The sequence below is a fragment of the Ptychodera flava genome, chromosome 20 (assembly GCF_041260155.1).
Source record: "Ptychodera flava strain L36383 chromosome 20, AS_Pfla_20210202, whole genome shotgun sequence".
Lineage (NCBI taxonomy): Eukaryota > Metazoa > Hemichordata > Enteropneusta > Ptychoderidae > Ptychodera > Ptychodera flava.
The window spans coordinates 14,787,706-14,800,805 of NC_091947.1; the positions used below are offsets into that span (position 1 = coordinate 14,787,706).

General features: G+C 39.0%; 1 protein-coding gene across 1 annotated transcript in view; it reads right to left on the reverse strand.

Annotated features, from left to right (window-relative positions):
- LOC139120124 (neuronal acetylcholine receptor subunit alpha-10-like) overlaps positions 1 to 13,100 on the reverse strand; it is a 73,921-nt gene that overhangs the window by 8,433 nt on the left and 52,388 nt on the right. The window contains exon 3 of the mRNA XM_070684227.1: positions 11,623 to 11,762. Within this exon, the coding sequence (XP_070540328.1) occupies positions 11,623 to 11,762 (140 nt within the window). The remainder of the gene's footprint in view (positions 1 to 11,622; positions 11,763 to 13,100) is intronic.

Genomic DNA, 13,100 nt, shown 5'->3' on the forward strand with positions numbered 1-13,100 from the left:
ATTGGTAGATTAATGTTTTTGCAACGGGGCATTCAAAGTGTAATCTTGCTGGTTAAGCGTGCATACGCATGATTTGTTTTTACATGATTGGATAGTATAACACGCTTTATGGCGTTTGAACGGAATGCAATATCTCGTTTCATGCTTTACAGGAATACTTAAACACGTAATTGTATCCTGAATGCCATGTGTATCAAGTGTTGATCGATTGGAAAGAATGTTGAACAACTAACTGTTCATCAAGTGGGGAATACCAGGGGATCATCATTTGATCTTCAGTACGAACGAGAAAAAGACGTGTATTTGTTATTACAATTTTTATTACAATTTGCATTTTCTCCGAATTCTTAATAATTTTCTGGAGTGTCGTTTATCCGTTTGGTTCATTGCCTTCAGTGAGTCTTGTTATAGCAGAACTCGTTTAAAAACTCTCAAATAGTTTGTGTGTCGACTTGGTCCATCGTTTCAAAAGGTCAGATAGGTCACTTGGTCAAATCTCTCCCTCGCGAACGCATACCGTATGCTTAATGGCGTTGCCATTAAACATTTGTGTGGGCATATTGCTGGGTTCGACCAATCATAGGCAAGATCCCTATGTAAAAATAATTTACCATATCATGTCTTAGTTAAATATTAGTGGTGTTTTTGTTTTGTGCGTATTTTATGGTCTTTTTTTCTAAATCTCTGTTTTGTATTTGTAGCGGCAGCACTTAAAGGGACATAGTCGTCGGAACTGGGCTCAAAGGTCGTATGGGACCCATAGGACCCATGGCAACAATGTATCCAAGGCACAATGGTGATTGATGACAGTTGAAACATATCTGTCATAACCTATCATCGTATTTAAATGTTGCAGCTATGATGATGAGGTGCATCTTGATATCGTTCACGAAATACATTGTTGTAAACAAGAAACTCACACAGGCGCAGTTCCGACGACTATATCCCTTTAAGCTTGTGCGGCCATGACATCCCAGATTTGGCTGTCGTTTAAGCTACCACGTTGAACTTTGGGCCCGTATTTTAATGGCAACACTGGCAGTGTTGATGTTTTCGATGACCGGATAACCCGGAAGTAGAACGATACTAGTGTGAATGTTCTTTCGTTTTGTAAGTAAGAAAGACAGGCGGAACAGGATCGTGGCTGACTATCAGCAGTGTAAACGTGTTCTTGCGGTGAAGTGTTATTGATAAGTTACAACAGCTTGGCCTAGTACATACTCTGACCCTAACCCTATATAGGTTACATTTGAAAAGATTTTTTATTTAATTGTCATATCATAAATCCTATAGCAAATGAATACCGAAAGAAACGTTATGAATAAACGTATATCGACAGTTTCTTGGAGATAGCTAACCAAATTAAGGGATAGCTTTGTAAACATGGCAGTTGACGCTCTGACCCCGAAATACTGCCTGTCCGTCAGAGAGCTAACTTCTTTTTGCGAAATGACCCGCTGTGTCACCTCGCGTTCCGGCGACATATACTTCAATTTATATGGAAAATACTGCGATCTTTTCCAGCATATTTTCCTACTGCCGTGGAACACTTGACCCTTTGAAAGTTCTAACAGAGCAAATTCATCCGAATGAATATTTTCCTGTGTGGTGTTAAATTCATCAGTTCTATTCCCATTCGAATAAAAGTCTTGAAAACAAACAGTCGCTGGAAAAATGTAACAGCACTTAAAAACTCAGCAACCGATGCGCCACTCGGTGATAGCGGTAACTGAATTCGAGCCATACTCCCAAATGGTATTAAACGTGATGAATTCAATATATTTAGGTCTTGTCAAATATTTTCCGAGTGATTCTCGTCCCAACTTAACCACGATCGCTTCGCTACACTTCTATGATGCCTCAAAATCCTAAAATCTGCCGAATATATAACAGAAAGGGCGTATTCAGCCACCTGCACAAAAGTCTCGTGTTTTGGAGATTTGATATAGGAATTGTTAGAGTGCCTTTGTGTCTATACAATCCAAAACACAGCCATCCACTGAGATTGGGATTGATATCTCTACATGAACACGGTTGAAGCTTGACTTTTATGAATTGTTCAAAGATTGTGCGTCTTTGACAGGAAACGTACGCAGAGTTCTTAACATAACTTTTTCACACGGTGGCTTCGTGATAGAAGTTGGCCGTAGATTACTGTGTTACACGAGAGTCACTCCATCTGTTTGGCTGACAGATTTTCCTTACACTGTTGACTTTAAATTAACAATTTCCCGCTCATTGAGAGCTTTCGCGATACTTAGGTTGCCATCCTTGTAAAACAATTCCTTGTAAGTTGTTGAGGCTTCTGCATAATTTAATAAAAATAGTTCTTTTTGATTTCCAGTGTTTTTCAAAATGGTATAGTGCGTCGTCTCTATTACGTCGCGGATCGTCTAGCGAGTGCATGCAGAAGCATGCACCAACCGCTTCTCGGGCAGCCTCTGTATGACCCCAAATCTGTAATAATTAAGTCAATATGTAATACTAACTCAATATATAATAACACTAATATATAATCTTATTTTGCTTGTATTATATATTCCAAGTTTAGTGTTATTACATATTTATATTGGGTTAGTATTATATTGGGTTAATTATTACATATTGGGGTGATACAGCCTCACGAAGCATTGAAAATTATCTATTTATTTCTCAATATCTTGTGCACATTAAACCAATGTAATCATCTTTGTGCAACATTATTGCATAATATATAAAGCCATATAATTTCGGCAATTGTCTGATGAGGTAATAGAAACGATGAAGATTTACCGAAAAACTGAGGGAACCACGTGATGTATATAGATATATCGTCTGTCGTCTGCGTTAGGAAGCAGACTTTTCGGCGCCCAATTTTCGTATTGATAAGAATTAGCTCCTTTTATTCACGCAAAGCACAAAAGGACTGATTGAGTTTCATTTCAAGAAAAATTATACGTCAGTCATGCAATCAAGCTTTTATTAAAATGTCTGTCTTCGGGTCAAAGAATGACCTATATGTATTGATTACTTCGCTTGCGGTACTGGCGCAAACAGTCACCTTAAACACGACCAGTGCGCGCTTCGTCATTAATGCATTTCTTCTCAGTCATGGGAATCGAAAATGGCGGCATAGGGAGGTAGCGCCGGTACTCAACACGAATTGGGCGGGAACGCAATTTTGTGGCAACTGTCAATCAGTGAAAAAATTTCGTCGATCGCGACCTCCAAAAGACGTCATCCTTACGGCGAGAGCTAATTGATCTTTTCTCTGTGGGCAGCTAGCAGCACTTTCGGCGATGACATTTTCCCGATTTAATTCGGTTTCCAGGCAGCATACTAATCAGTACTGGTAGATTGGCAGCAAACACGGTCGCTTTTCTTTTCAATCAAATGGCAGAGGCTATAGCAGGCTATCAGAACACTGCCAGTTTGAGTTCCACCACTCAGTAATTAGTAATAGGCAGAAAAGTATGTGTGTTTCCGCTAACATGTCTTCCAGGAATTAGGGTGGCTCGATCGGCAGCGGAAACTTTTTTCAGCTTTTAGTTTAATGTGATGTGACGCATCCAAAATAGCAAATGTGCCGAAATCATAAGTGGTTTTTACGAAAAGTCGGGGTTTTCTTACATAGGGTAGGTCGATCGGATTATCCTAAACATACATATGTTTTCTTTTTATTCGGCCTTACCACCTAATATTGTATCACTCTCACTTGTCATTCGCAGAAAGTATGTTATGATTTTTCGCTTTTCAAATTTATGGCGGGGGGATGAGAGGTGAATACTATTTGAATTTTTCAAAAGATTGGCTCGTCCAGCACACGCTACGGATAACTACATGACCATTTCGTAAGCATCGTGGTTGTCATCGAGATTGGTAACCTAAGTGATTGGTCGGATTTGGTATGTAGCAGTGCCGATTATGCTTGCCTGTCCGCATCTAGAGATGGTAAGATGGCCACGGCTAATCGTTTGCATCGGATATATATAGTCCCTATGCATTCACAGTGAATTATGACGCGTTGGGCATCTACTCTTGGAACTTTTATCAAAACTATCGAAATCGTGAATACTGCAAGGGTGGTCGAGAATCGCTATCGTCAACATTATGACTCTGGCTATCTTTATCACCATCACTGTAAAACGGTGCAAATGATAGAAGATGAGTCATGGTATCGCCCATGGTATCGCTCATAACGCTTGACTTATGATGATAATAGGAAGACACACACAATATACGGCGTAGAGATTAACCTTCATTGGTAAATCAATAATATTACATCTATCATCGTCCGCATTACACGGTCTTTGTAATGTCGACGTGCCGAAATCCGTCACAAGCATACGCTTGGGATGTCTAAAATATCGCGTCTCTTCATAGCAGAGTTCGCAGACCAATCAGCGCAAGTCTCTTTGTAATAATAGTATGGTCATGTAAGATCGACGTGATTGGCTAATAGCAGTTGTGCAATAAAGGGTACATGTAGTTATAAGTGTGAGACCTCACGTACAAGATGTTATATTTGGTTTCGTGAGATTCTGGATGATCTTGTGACGTTGCCATAATCATTTTCATCCTTGCTATGGCAATTGTAAACCACAAATGGCTACACTATTTTTTCATGAACTGGGAGAGCAAATGTGCGCGTTTTCCGACTTTGAACAGCGTTTACATTTCTCTGATAATTGACCCAAATTGTGAGTTGAAATCCTTTTTTTTACGTTAATAGGCTATTTGTCAGCGAGTAAATTGTCCAGTACCCTTTCATGTAAAGAACTTCGAATCCAAAGGACAAATAAATGCCATACAATCGCATGCGACGTCGTGGAATTATAAGAACACCACATTGGGCATAAAAAGCACAATGAACGATGCTAGTCTTGGTGAGGAATGACGCAAGCTCTCACCTAATGTTATCGAAGGAAACATTTCTCTTTCGGCATCAAACGAGGATGAAGTGGTACATGCAAGCTTTTATGAAGCCAGGTGTTCCTCCTCGAGTAGCTTTCCTGGGGGTCCACGTCGAGTTTGATTGTCCGTAGCATTAATCAAGGATGGCGCCCTTGGCTGAAGATTTGTCTCTTACTTTGAATATAAGAGGTTTTGCTATGTTCCAAGTGTGCATTCAAAGAACTTTCTATTGAAAAGAAGTAATTTGTCACGTGCTTGCGTGTGAGCCTTCGTGTAATGGATTCGAGCGGTAATGAAGAAGTCGGTTAAACACTTATTGAAATTCGCAATCGATCGGACCGGCGTTAAGCGTGATTTTTACAAATCACAAAAGTATCCGGGCGGATTAAAGTGGCATTACAACTTCATAAGTCAAATCGACGCTACAGGAAATGACAACTCTGCTTGAAGTTATAAAAACCTATACTACAACATTTAGCTTCGTCTATTTTCATTACAACATGTTGTACCGTTCAACTTTTTAAATGTGTGTTTCCTTCTTTCACATTTTGACGGCATTTTTTCGTGCCAACTTATTATACCTCAAACGTGATATGCATTCGGAAAGCAGCCTGCAATAATCATAATGAGATATAATTCGCACTATACTTGAAACAAAACTTTTAAATATTGTTGACCGATTTATATTATAGTAGCTGTGTTTTGCATCAAGAGTATTTCTTCAGTATCAACGCGCTGAGCAAATCCTAAAAGGGGCGCGTAGCAAATGATAGAGGGTTGGTCCTGGGCAAAAATGAAGGACACAAAAATAGGATATTTAGAAAGAGGCTTGAAAAATAACGAGAGGTCCCCATTTGTCAATTCCCTGTAATGGGAAGAACCAGGACAAAGCACTTCATTACATGTAAGTTAAGATTCTTAATGCAGATTAATTTGTCTGTTACCATCACTAATGCTGTCAAGAATCAACGACAGTTTAAGAATTCCAAAGTAACTGAACAATATAGATGACACAATTTATCTATATTTTGGATGTGATGGAATATACTTTTGGTAATTTTTAGATGAGAATAATTCAGAAAACCTCAAATATATGTGTACATGTACGTTTGTTTTGATCTTGGAACCAAAGGTTTCGGTTTTTTCTAGTCGTCGATAGTAGCCACAGATTCAAAAGTCTAAACGGATGTGTGCATGTGAGAGAGAGAGAGAGAGAGAGAGAGAGAGAGAGAGAGAGAGAGAGAGAGAGAGAGAGAGAGAGAGAGAGAGAGAGAGAGAGATATAAAAAATACGATTAACTTTATAACTTGTTCTCCCCGGGTAGCGATGCCTTTAACTGTGCCCGTTGTCTTATACGTCATCGTCATAATTGTACAGTTTGCTACTTAAATAGTTGAACTTCCAAAATGACGTACCGGTGATCGTCAAACGAGTAATCTGCGACGCGATACATTGCCCTTACTTTGTACTTTTAATGCCGAAGATCATTAAACATCCTAAATGGTATGACCATTAAAGTTTACCTTGCAATGCAGAGTGCATTTAACTAATCGCTGGTGACTAATAGAGCGATAAAAGTATTGATATAATAATAAAATCGAAATATTATGGCCTTCTCTTTAAAGACAGCAATATTATGGAGCTTCTGTGGTACCGGTGCAGTGGTTATTTAAATGTCAGTATCATGTGACTCCTGCATGATCACCTGTGGTGATCGGGGCGCAAGACTAAACCGTTAGCTCGGGACGCCAATGATGTTTGGTTATGATCAAGAACAGCAGCCTGGTAGTGCAACCAGACAAACGTGCATTATTTGTCGTTAGGGATGTTTTTAGTTGTCGTTGCGATGTTAGCGGTATTATTCGTAATGCATTTGCATCTCTGTAACATATTTGAAAAAAATCGAGAGGTATATCTGCAAGGCTCGGCAGCTCCTTGTTCTCATCTGTCGAAAAGTTCACAAAGTGTTATGCTAAAAGAGCTGAAGATATTCCCTTAGCACTTAGATGTGACTAGAGCAGCCGTGGGTTATCCCTTAACTGGAAATTCCAAAGCATAGCATTGGCGAAACTTTTCCTGTCGAACTTAACAGAGTTGATAATTAAGCCATAGACCCTCGAGAAATCGTCTATGATTAAACTAAGTCAGAGTATAGACAGCAGAAACGAAATCTCGCTTCTACGGTCTATGAGGGGCGACAAGAATTGGGCAGAACGGTGGCTAGGCATGAGAGTAACCGTTGGTTGGTTGGTTGATTAGAGTGCAGAAAAGAATAGGCAAAGAAAAAAAACGGTGTCTGTGTGTCCTCGGACTTATGAGTCATGAAAATTGAGATGGGTTTAAAAGTTTGTATTGCGTTTACACTTTATGTAATAAATGCGGCCGGCTGTTTTATGTGGCAACCACTCTTGACTCAAGCATTTATCTGACAACTCCCAATAGACAACAGTAGAGCTCTTAATCAAGTTGTATCGAACCGCAAGGACCCTGACAACACAGATGTAGATATAGCTCACCAGTACCAAATTTGATTAACTCTTCTGGAGTATGCAAATGTTTTTCAGCCTAACGATGCCAATTACTTGCGATTGTTGGCGGTGTCCTGATCGTGAAAGTACCGATATAAAACACCTTTACATCAAATGTGTACATGTACTTCGGTCCCATTGGTACACGGTAATATTGATATGGTCGAGTCATATTTATAAGAATAAAACGTCTCAAAAGACCTGAAACACTTATAAGCATTGCGTCATTCGGGTGTTTAATGTCTTAATGTCAATATATATCGATTTTTAATCCCACGGCTAAACATGATCGTCTTACAGTAATTTCTAATATGCATATGTTGAATATTTGTGTATCACTGTATCAACTGTACCTTTCATAAGTGGGTCATCGATGAAACGAGATAATCTGGACTGAAACTTTTTTTATGAAACTTACTTTAAGCCCAAGGTAAAATCAATCATTCTCATTAATTTCAGACCACGAAACCTAACCATAAAAACCTAAGTTTCTGAGCACGTTTGTGAAAAATGACAGAGTGATATATTCAGATTGCAAGAATAGTCACGCAACGGTAATAAATATATTGATAACACAATTAATAATATCATTTGTATTGGGATACGGTTGTGAAGCTAGTTATTTCGTCCACGTCATTGTTTACGATTAAAATTACCGACGTTAGATTAGTACGACATTTGCAGTCCTATCCCTGTGTGGGCGTTCGCTGCGTGCGGCAGCTAAAATGCAGCCAACTATTTTTGAGCTAAAACACCGCAAAAGCTAACATTGGGAATAAGTTGTTCTCGTGCAAGTATGAAAGGAAACCAGTAATTAGAAAGAATATTTACTCTTAATTATTAAAAGGTTGAAAGACGAATGAAATGGCGAAAAAAATGCATCGCAGCGTATTCTTAATTATTAAAAGGCTTCGAATACGAAGTAAAGAATGAGGAATATAACACAGCATGCAATGTCGTATTCGGCCATAACGAAAAATCCACGCGTTATTATGTCGACTTGATTGAACAAAATTAAGTTACCTTTCGTGGGAGTTTTTATTACCGACGACTTAATGTTCCATTTGATTGTTATGTTACTATTTAGATGTTGACATTCAGACGTTTCATTTGGACAGTCACGTAACTTTTTGTTGGGTTGTCGTAACTGATGATAATAAAATGCGGTGGAAATTAAACTACGTCTTCGTTTACCGGGAAATGTGTTTTGCAAATCTTCGCTTGTCGGTCGTATAAATGCAATTCGACGCATAAAGGGTTTACCAAAGCAGCGGTTATTGGCTGTGTTATCGACATAGTCAACTTTTGCCAGCGGTAAAATTGCAGTAAAGAATATTTGTCGAAATTGTGCAAAGTGGAGTATGTACCTCTAGATCTGATATCTGCCCTGTACTTCGAGCGAATGGCTGGGGAACTCAAATTAAATGAACTAGCTTTCCCGGTAAACAATATACCGCATTCACTGAGAACATTATATCTCCTAAACCCTTTCAAATTGTAAAGTTATGGAGATGATCGCTTTCGAAGACTGTGTCTGAAAGATATATAGAATCTGACATGCGCGACTGGAGCTCACTAAGAAGTATTTCGTTACCAATGGCAACGAGGGAATTCTATTTCACAGATGGCAATGTTACCACGGGCAACGATTTAATCTCTCATCGGAAAATCGAATTGATTTAGACAGAACTTTAGGAAACAAGGTACACTACAAAACTCAATTTAACTCTGGATCGCGATAAAGGTCGTTATCGTTCGGCAAGTTTATCCATGACGCCGTGGTGAGTTCACGTGTTGGCGTCCGCTGAGTCAATGCACATTATTAATGAAGATTTAGAGATAAGCTGTTATTCAAACGCTCCTGAACAGAACATCATATTGCCCTTTATGGTGCGAGAAAAGACTTCATCCTAAATGAAGGTATAGCTGCATATATATTGCCACTGTACTGGAATGGAGCTATAGCATTTATTACAACACGACTGTTACAATTTTATTAGGTTCAAGTGTAAGCACAAAAATGTAAAGCGTGGTACGAAACCGATATTGAAAACATCCACAGGCAGAGTACTTTACAAATATAATGTTCATCGCGGCGAATATGATGGAGCGCGAACGTTAAACACTATGCTTACACGCTAACACAAATAAAGACCAGAACATAGGCCAGATATGGTGAATTAGGGTCTTGGGTGACGTGAAATTTCAAAAAAAATTGAGAAACACGAATAAAAATGAAGCTCGGTAAGTTTAATAGAGTTCACTCGCATTGTACCGAGGGGCAGCGAAGGAAAGTACTTCTTACTCGATGTCTTTATTGGTGATTACTCAGAATTTTTATCAGATTGTCAAGCCATTTGTGGTTTACCCACCCTAAGAGTTATCATCATAACCGACACATAACAAGAAATCCGCTGGCTACATGAGTTGTTGTGTTAAACATTATGTCATTCCGCATGGCACAGCTGTGAAAACGGTGAATTATTACAAACTGTAGTATGCATGGCAGCGGAATGGTCCTGCAACGCAATGCAAAGACCCTGGATCTTTCAAAGCCGAGTCATCAGGCTTTGAGAGAACTGTGACTCGTCATGGCGACGTGGAGGTTGAAAATAAAATGAAATACCATGTATATCTAACGAGATTTTTATCGCTCGATATAATGTCAGCTCATAAGCTTATACTAATGATGGATTTCCTCCCTTACATGTCAGAAATATGATGATCGCACAATCGGAGTACTAATGATCCGTGCTGTAACGTCTGACGTGTTTTCTTTTACTTTTGTTTCATTTAAAATTACCGTTTCTACTCTCAAAGTTTGTTGACCTGCCTGGTGTTCAACTTTTCAGCATTTCTCAGTGTCTGTGTGTAATTTCCTATGTTTTTATCGACAATAAAAAATGAATTCTCGTTCGACATTAGAATTGACTTTACATAAACATTGATGATTCTAGACATACAATGATATTTGAAAGGGTATTCATTTGTATTTTAACATTTCTAGAATACAAATAATGAAAATATTATCGATAGTTACCGCCATTAGACCTATAAAGTGGGAGACCATACTTTCAAAAATGTGAAGCTTAATCACCGTTGTTGCGTGGTAGGATATTGGCATGAATTAAAGTGCACAATCGTCCACTTACTAGTTTCTTTAAAGTAAAAGCCATTCAAATACCGTCAATCAAGAATCTCATAATGCATTTGCGTACTTTCCACCATTAGTCAACTATAAATGTGACGTTGGGGCAAAGGTCATTTGTTAGTACCATTACGGTTGACCGACTCGATGATGTTTTCCATCGATTTGGAGGGCATATCACGCTTGAGAGACAGAGCGAGCGAGCGATCGGGGGGAGGGGAGAGAGAGAGAGAGAGAGAGAGAGAGAGAGAGAGAGAGAGAGAGAGAGAGAGAGAGAGAGAGAGAGACAGACAGACAGACAGACAGACAGAGACAGAGACAGAGAGAGAGACAGAGAGAGACAGAGACAGAGAGAGAGAACTGAGGTAGACAGACAGTCCGGAAAATGGAGAAAAGACTAAACGAAGCTGGCAGACATTGTACAGAAGGGATTGAAATGTACCGGAGAGGGGCATCAAGACATAAAGTGAGTTACAAGGGGAGGGAAAACAAAGACGTAGGGTTATGTATGACTTGTACGAAGGTATGAAGTGATATAAGGAAGAATGGGACTCGAAGACAGATACACGGACACTCAAATTTCTAAATTAATTTATTGGACTACATGGTACGCGTGAGGACTCATCGACATGAAATCTCTGTTAATAATCAGTTAAGAAACTTTTCACCGTCTTAAGCTTGTGGTTTTGAAATCGCAAATTTAATGTTCCGCGGATAATTTACACTGGGTATCGCGGTCAAGTTGACTTTCAAATATTTGTAAATTTTTGTTTCTGTCTGATCCCAAAGTTTGCGCGGCGACCCATGATTTGTATTCTTGATTATTAAAGGGATGGTTTAATGCTCCCTTGCTGAAAGTCTGAGCAAAACCTCCAAATTACAATTCTGTTTCGAGGCCAATTTTACCTTAAATTGATATTTGCTGATTTGTGTTGAAGGCGACATTCCATAATCGGTGATATTTAATGAGCGTGACTAATCCGATTGTCGCCAAACTTTGAAGTCAATAATGACCTCATAAAATTGTTTTCTCACTATAGTGAATCAGCTTACCATGTCAAGTACGAGATTCATGAAGAACTTGAAATCCACATGGGTTACTGTGCTAAGATTCCTCACAGGACGAATTTCCGTCTTGTAATCCGCGAAGAGATCGTTGAGCAGCTTGTATTGGGACTGGTTTGCCGCTACATCTGTGAAAAAAATAAAAAATAAAATACATATTACCTCGCTACCAATAAAAAGAAGTCATTAAAAAGTTACTTCTAATGTAGGGTAAATATTATACTTTTGATAAGACTGAACACGGCGAGCGGAAATAAAATATGTCTGCATTTTATCACTGTTCCAACACAGTGATAAAACAACATACACTGTTGCTGTTTGCATTCCCCCTAGTATTGCAAATAGTAATTGACATGTGTTCCTTGGTGCGTGAAATGGAGACATGATAATATATAAGTAGGTCGTGTCTGAAGGATAGCTGGACTAAATTCTCCTTATAACACATCATGGGTGCCCTAGGGTGCCTTCCATATGGATTGAATAGAAATATGCCCCCTAGATTGTTGGCAAATTGCAGCATGGGTTACCATGATCTCCGAATTCTCCAGTTTTCTCAAATGTAGCCCGAAAATGCATTCAAGGTCTTCCAAACTTTATAACGGGGAAGTAAGGCGGTGTTTATAGTGTTCAATCCGTATCATCGAGAAAGATTCAAATACTGACTGAACGATAATGTATCATTTGGAGAGTGTTAATCCTTTGAGTGCTGTAATTTTTCCCACCAAAATTTCAGTGAACATTTTAGCAATTTTTATGAATTTGCTGTATTTTATTTTGGTAGTTTTGGACCAAATTGATTTGCTACAATTTGTGACCAAAATATTGGGGAAAATCAGATGAAAAATTGTCTATGTCTGAAAAAAGTTGTTGGCGATATATTCCAACAAGGCAAAAAAAGTTTACTTTGGCACAACGTTGCAGTGTACTTTTTGCGTAGGCTTGCGGTCTGTGAGAGCGGTGTTGTCAAACTACTTTCTTCGCTTCAAAGTCGATAGAGCGTGAAGATGACACTCTATCTGCAACTCTTATGAGGATATCATACACAACAACGCGTGACCATATCGCCCGCATACACGCAGCATATGTCCGCACACACGCAGCATATGTCCGCAAATGACAGGGAGAAAAACGCAACCCTCGACCAAAGCCCTCGGTGTTTAATTTGGCGTTTCTTTATACATTGCCATTCCAACGGTTTGTCTTACATTTGTGACTTCATTAAAATCCTTGTGACTAAAAGGGAAAGTGGTTTGATTGAACGGTAGATGCTCCGAACATCTAGAATACCATCAGGAGGTATGCATCACACAAATTCGTGTCAGTCTTTCACAAGGATCGGCCTGTTGATTATATACATAACACATTCTCACTGATGCACAATTTTCTCTATTACTTTTTAACATCACTCTGCTAGACACCGGGCCAGGCATCAATATCTAAATGCATATTTTCAGGATCACTTTATT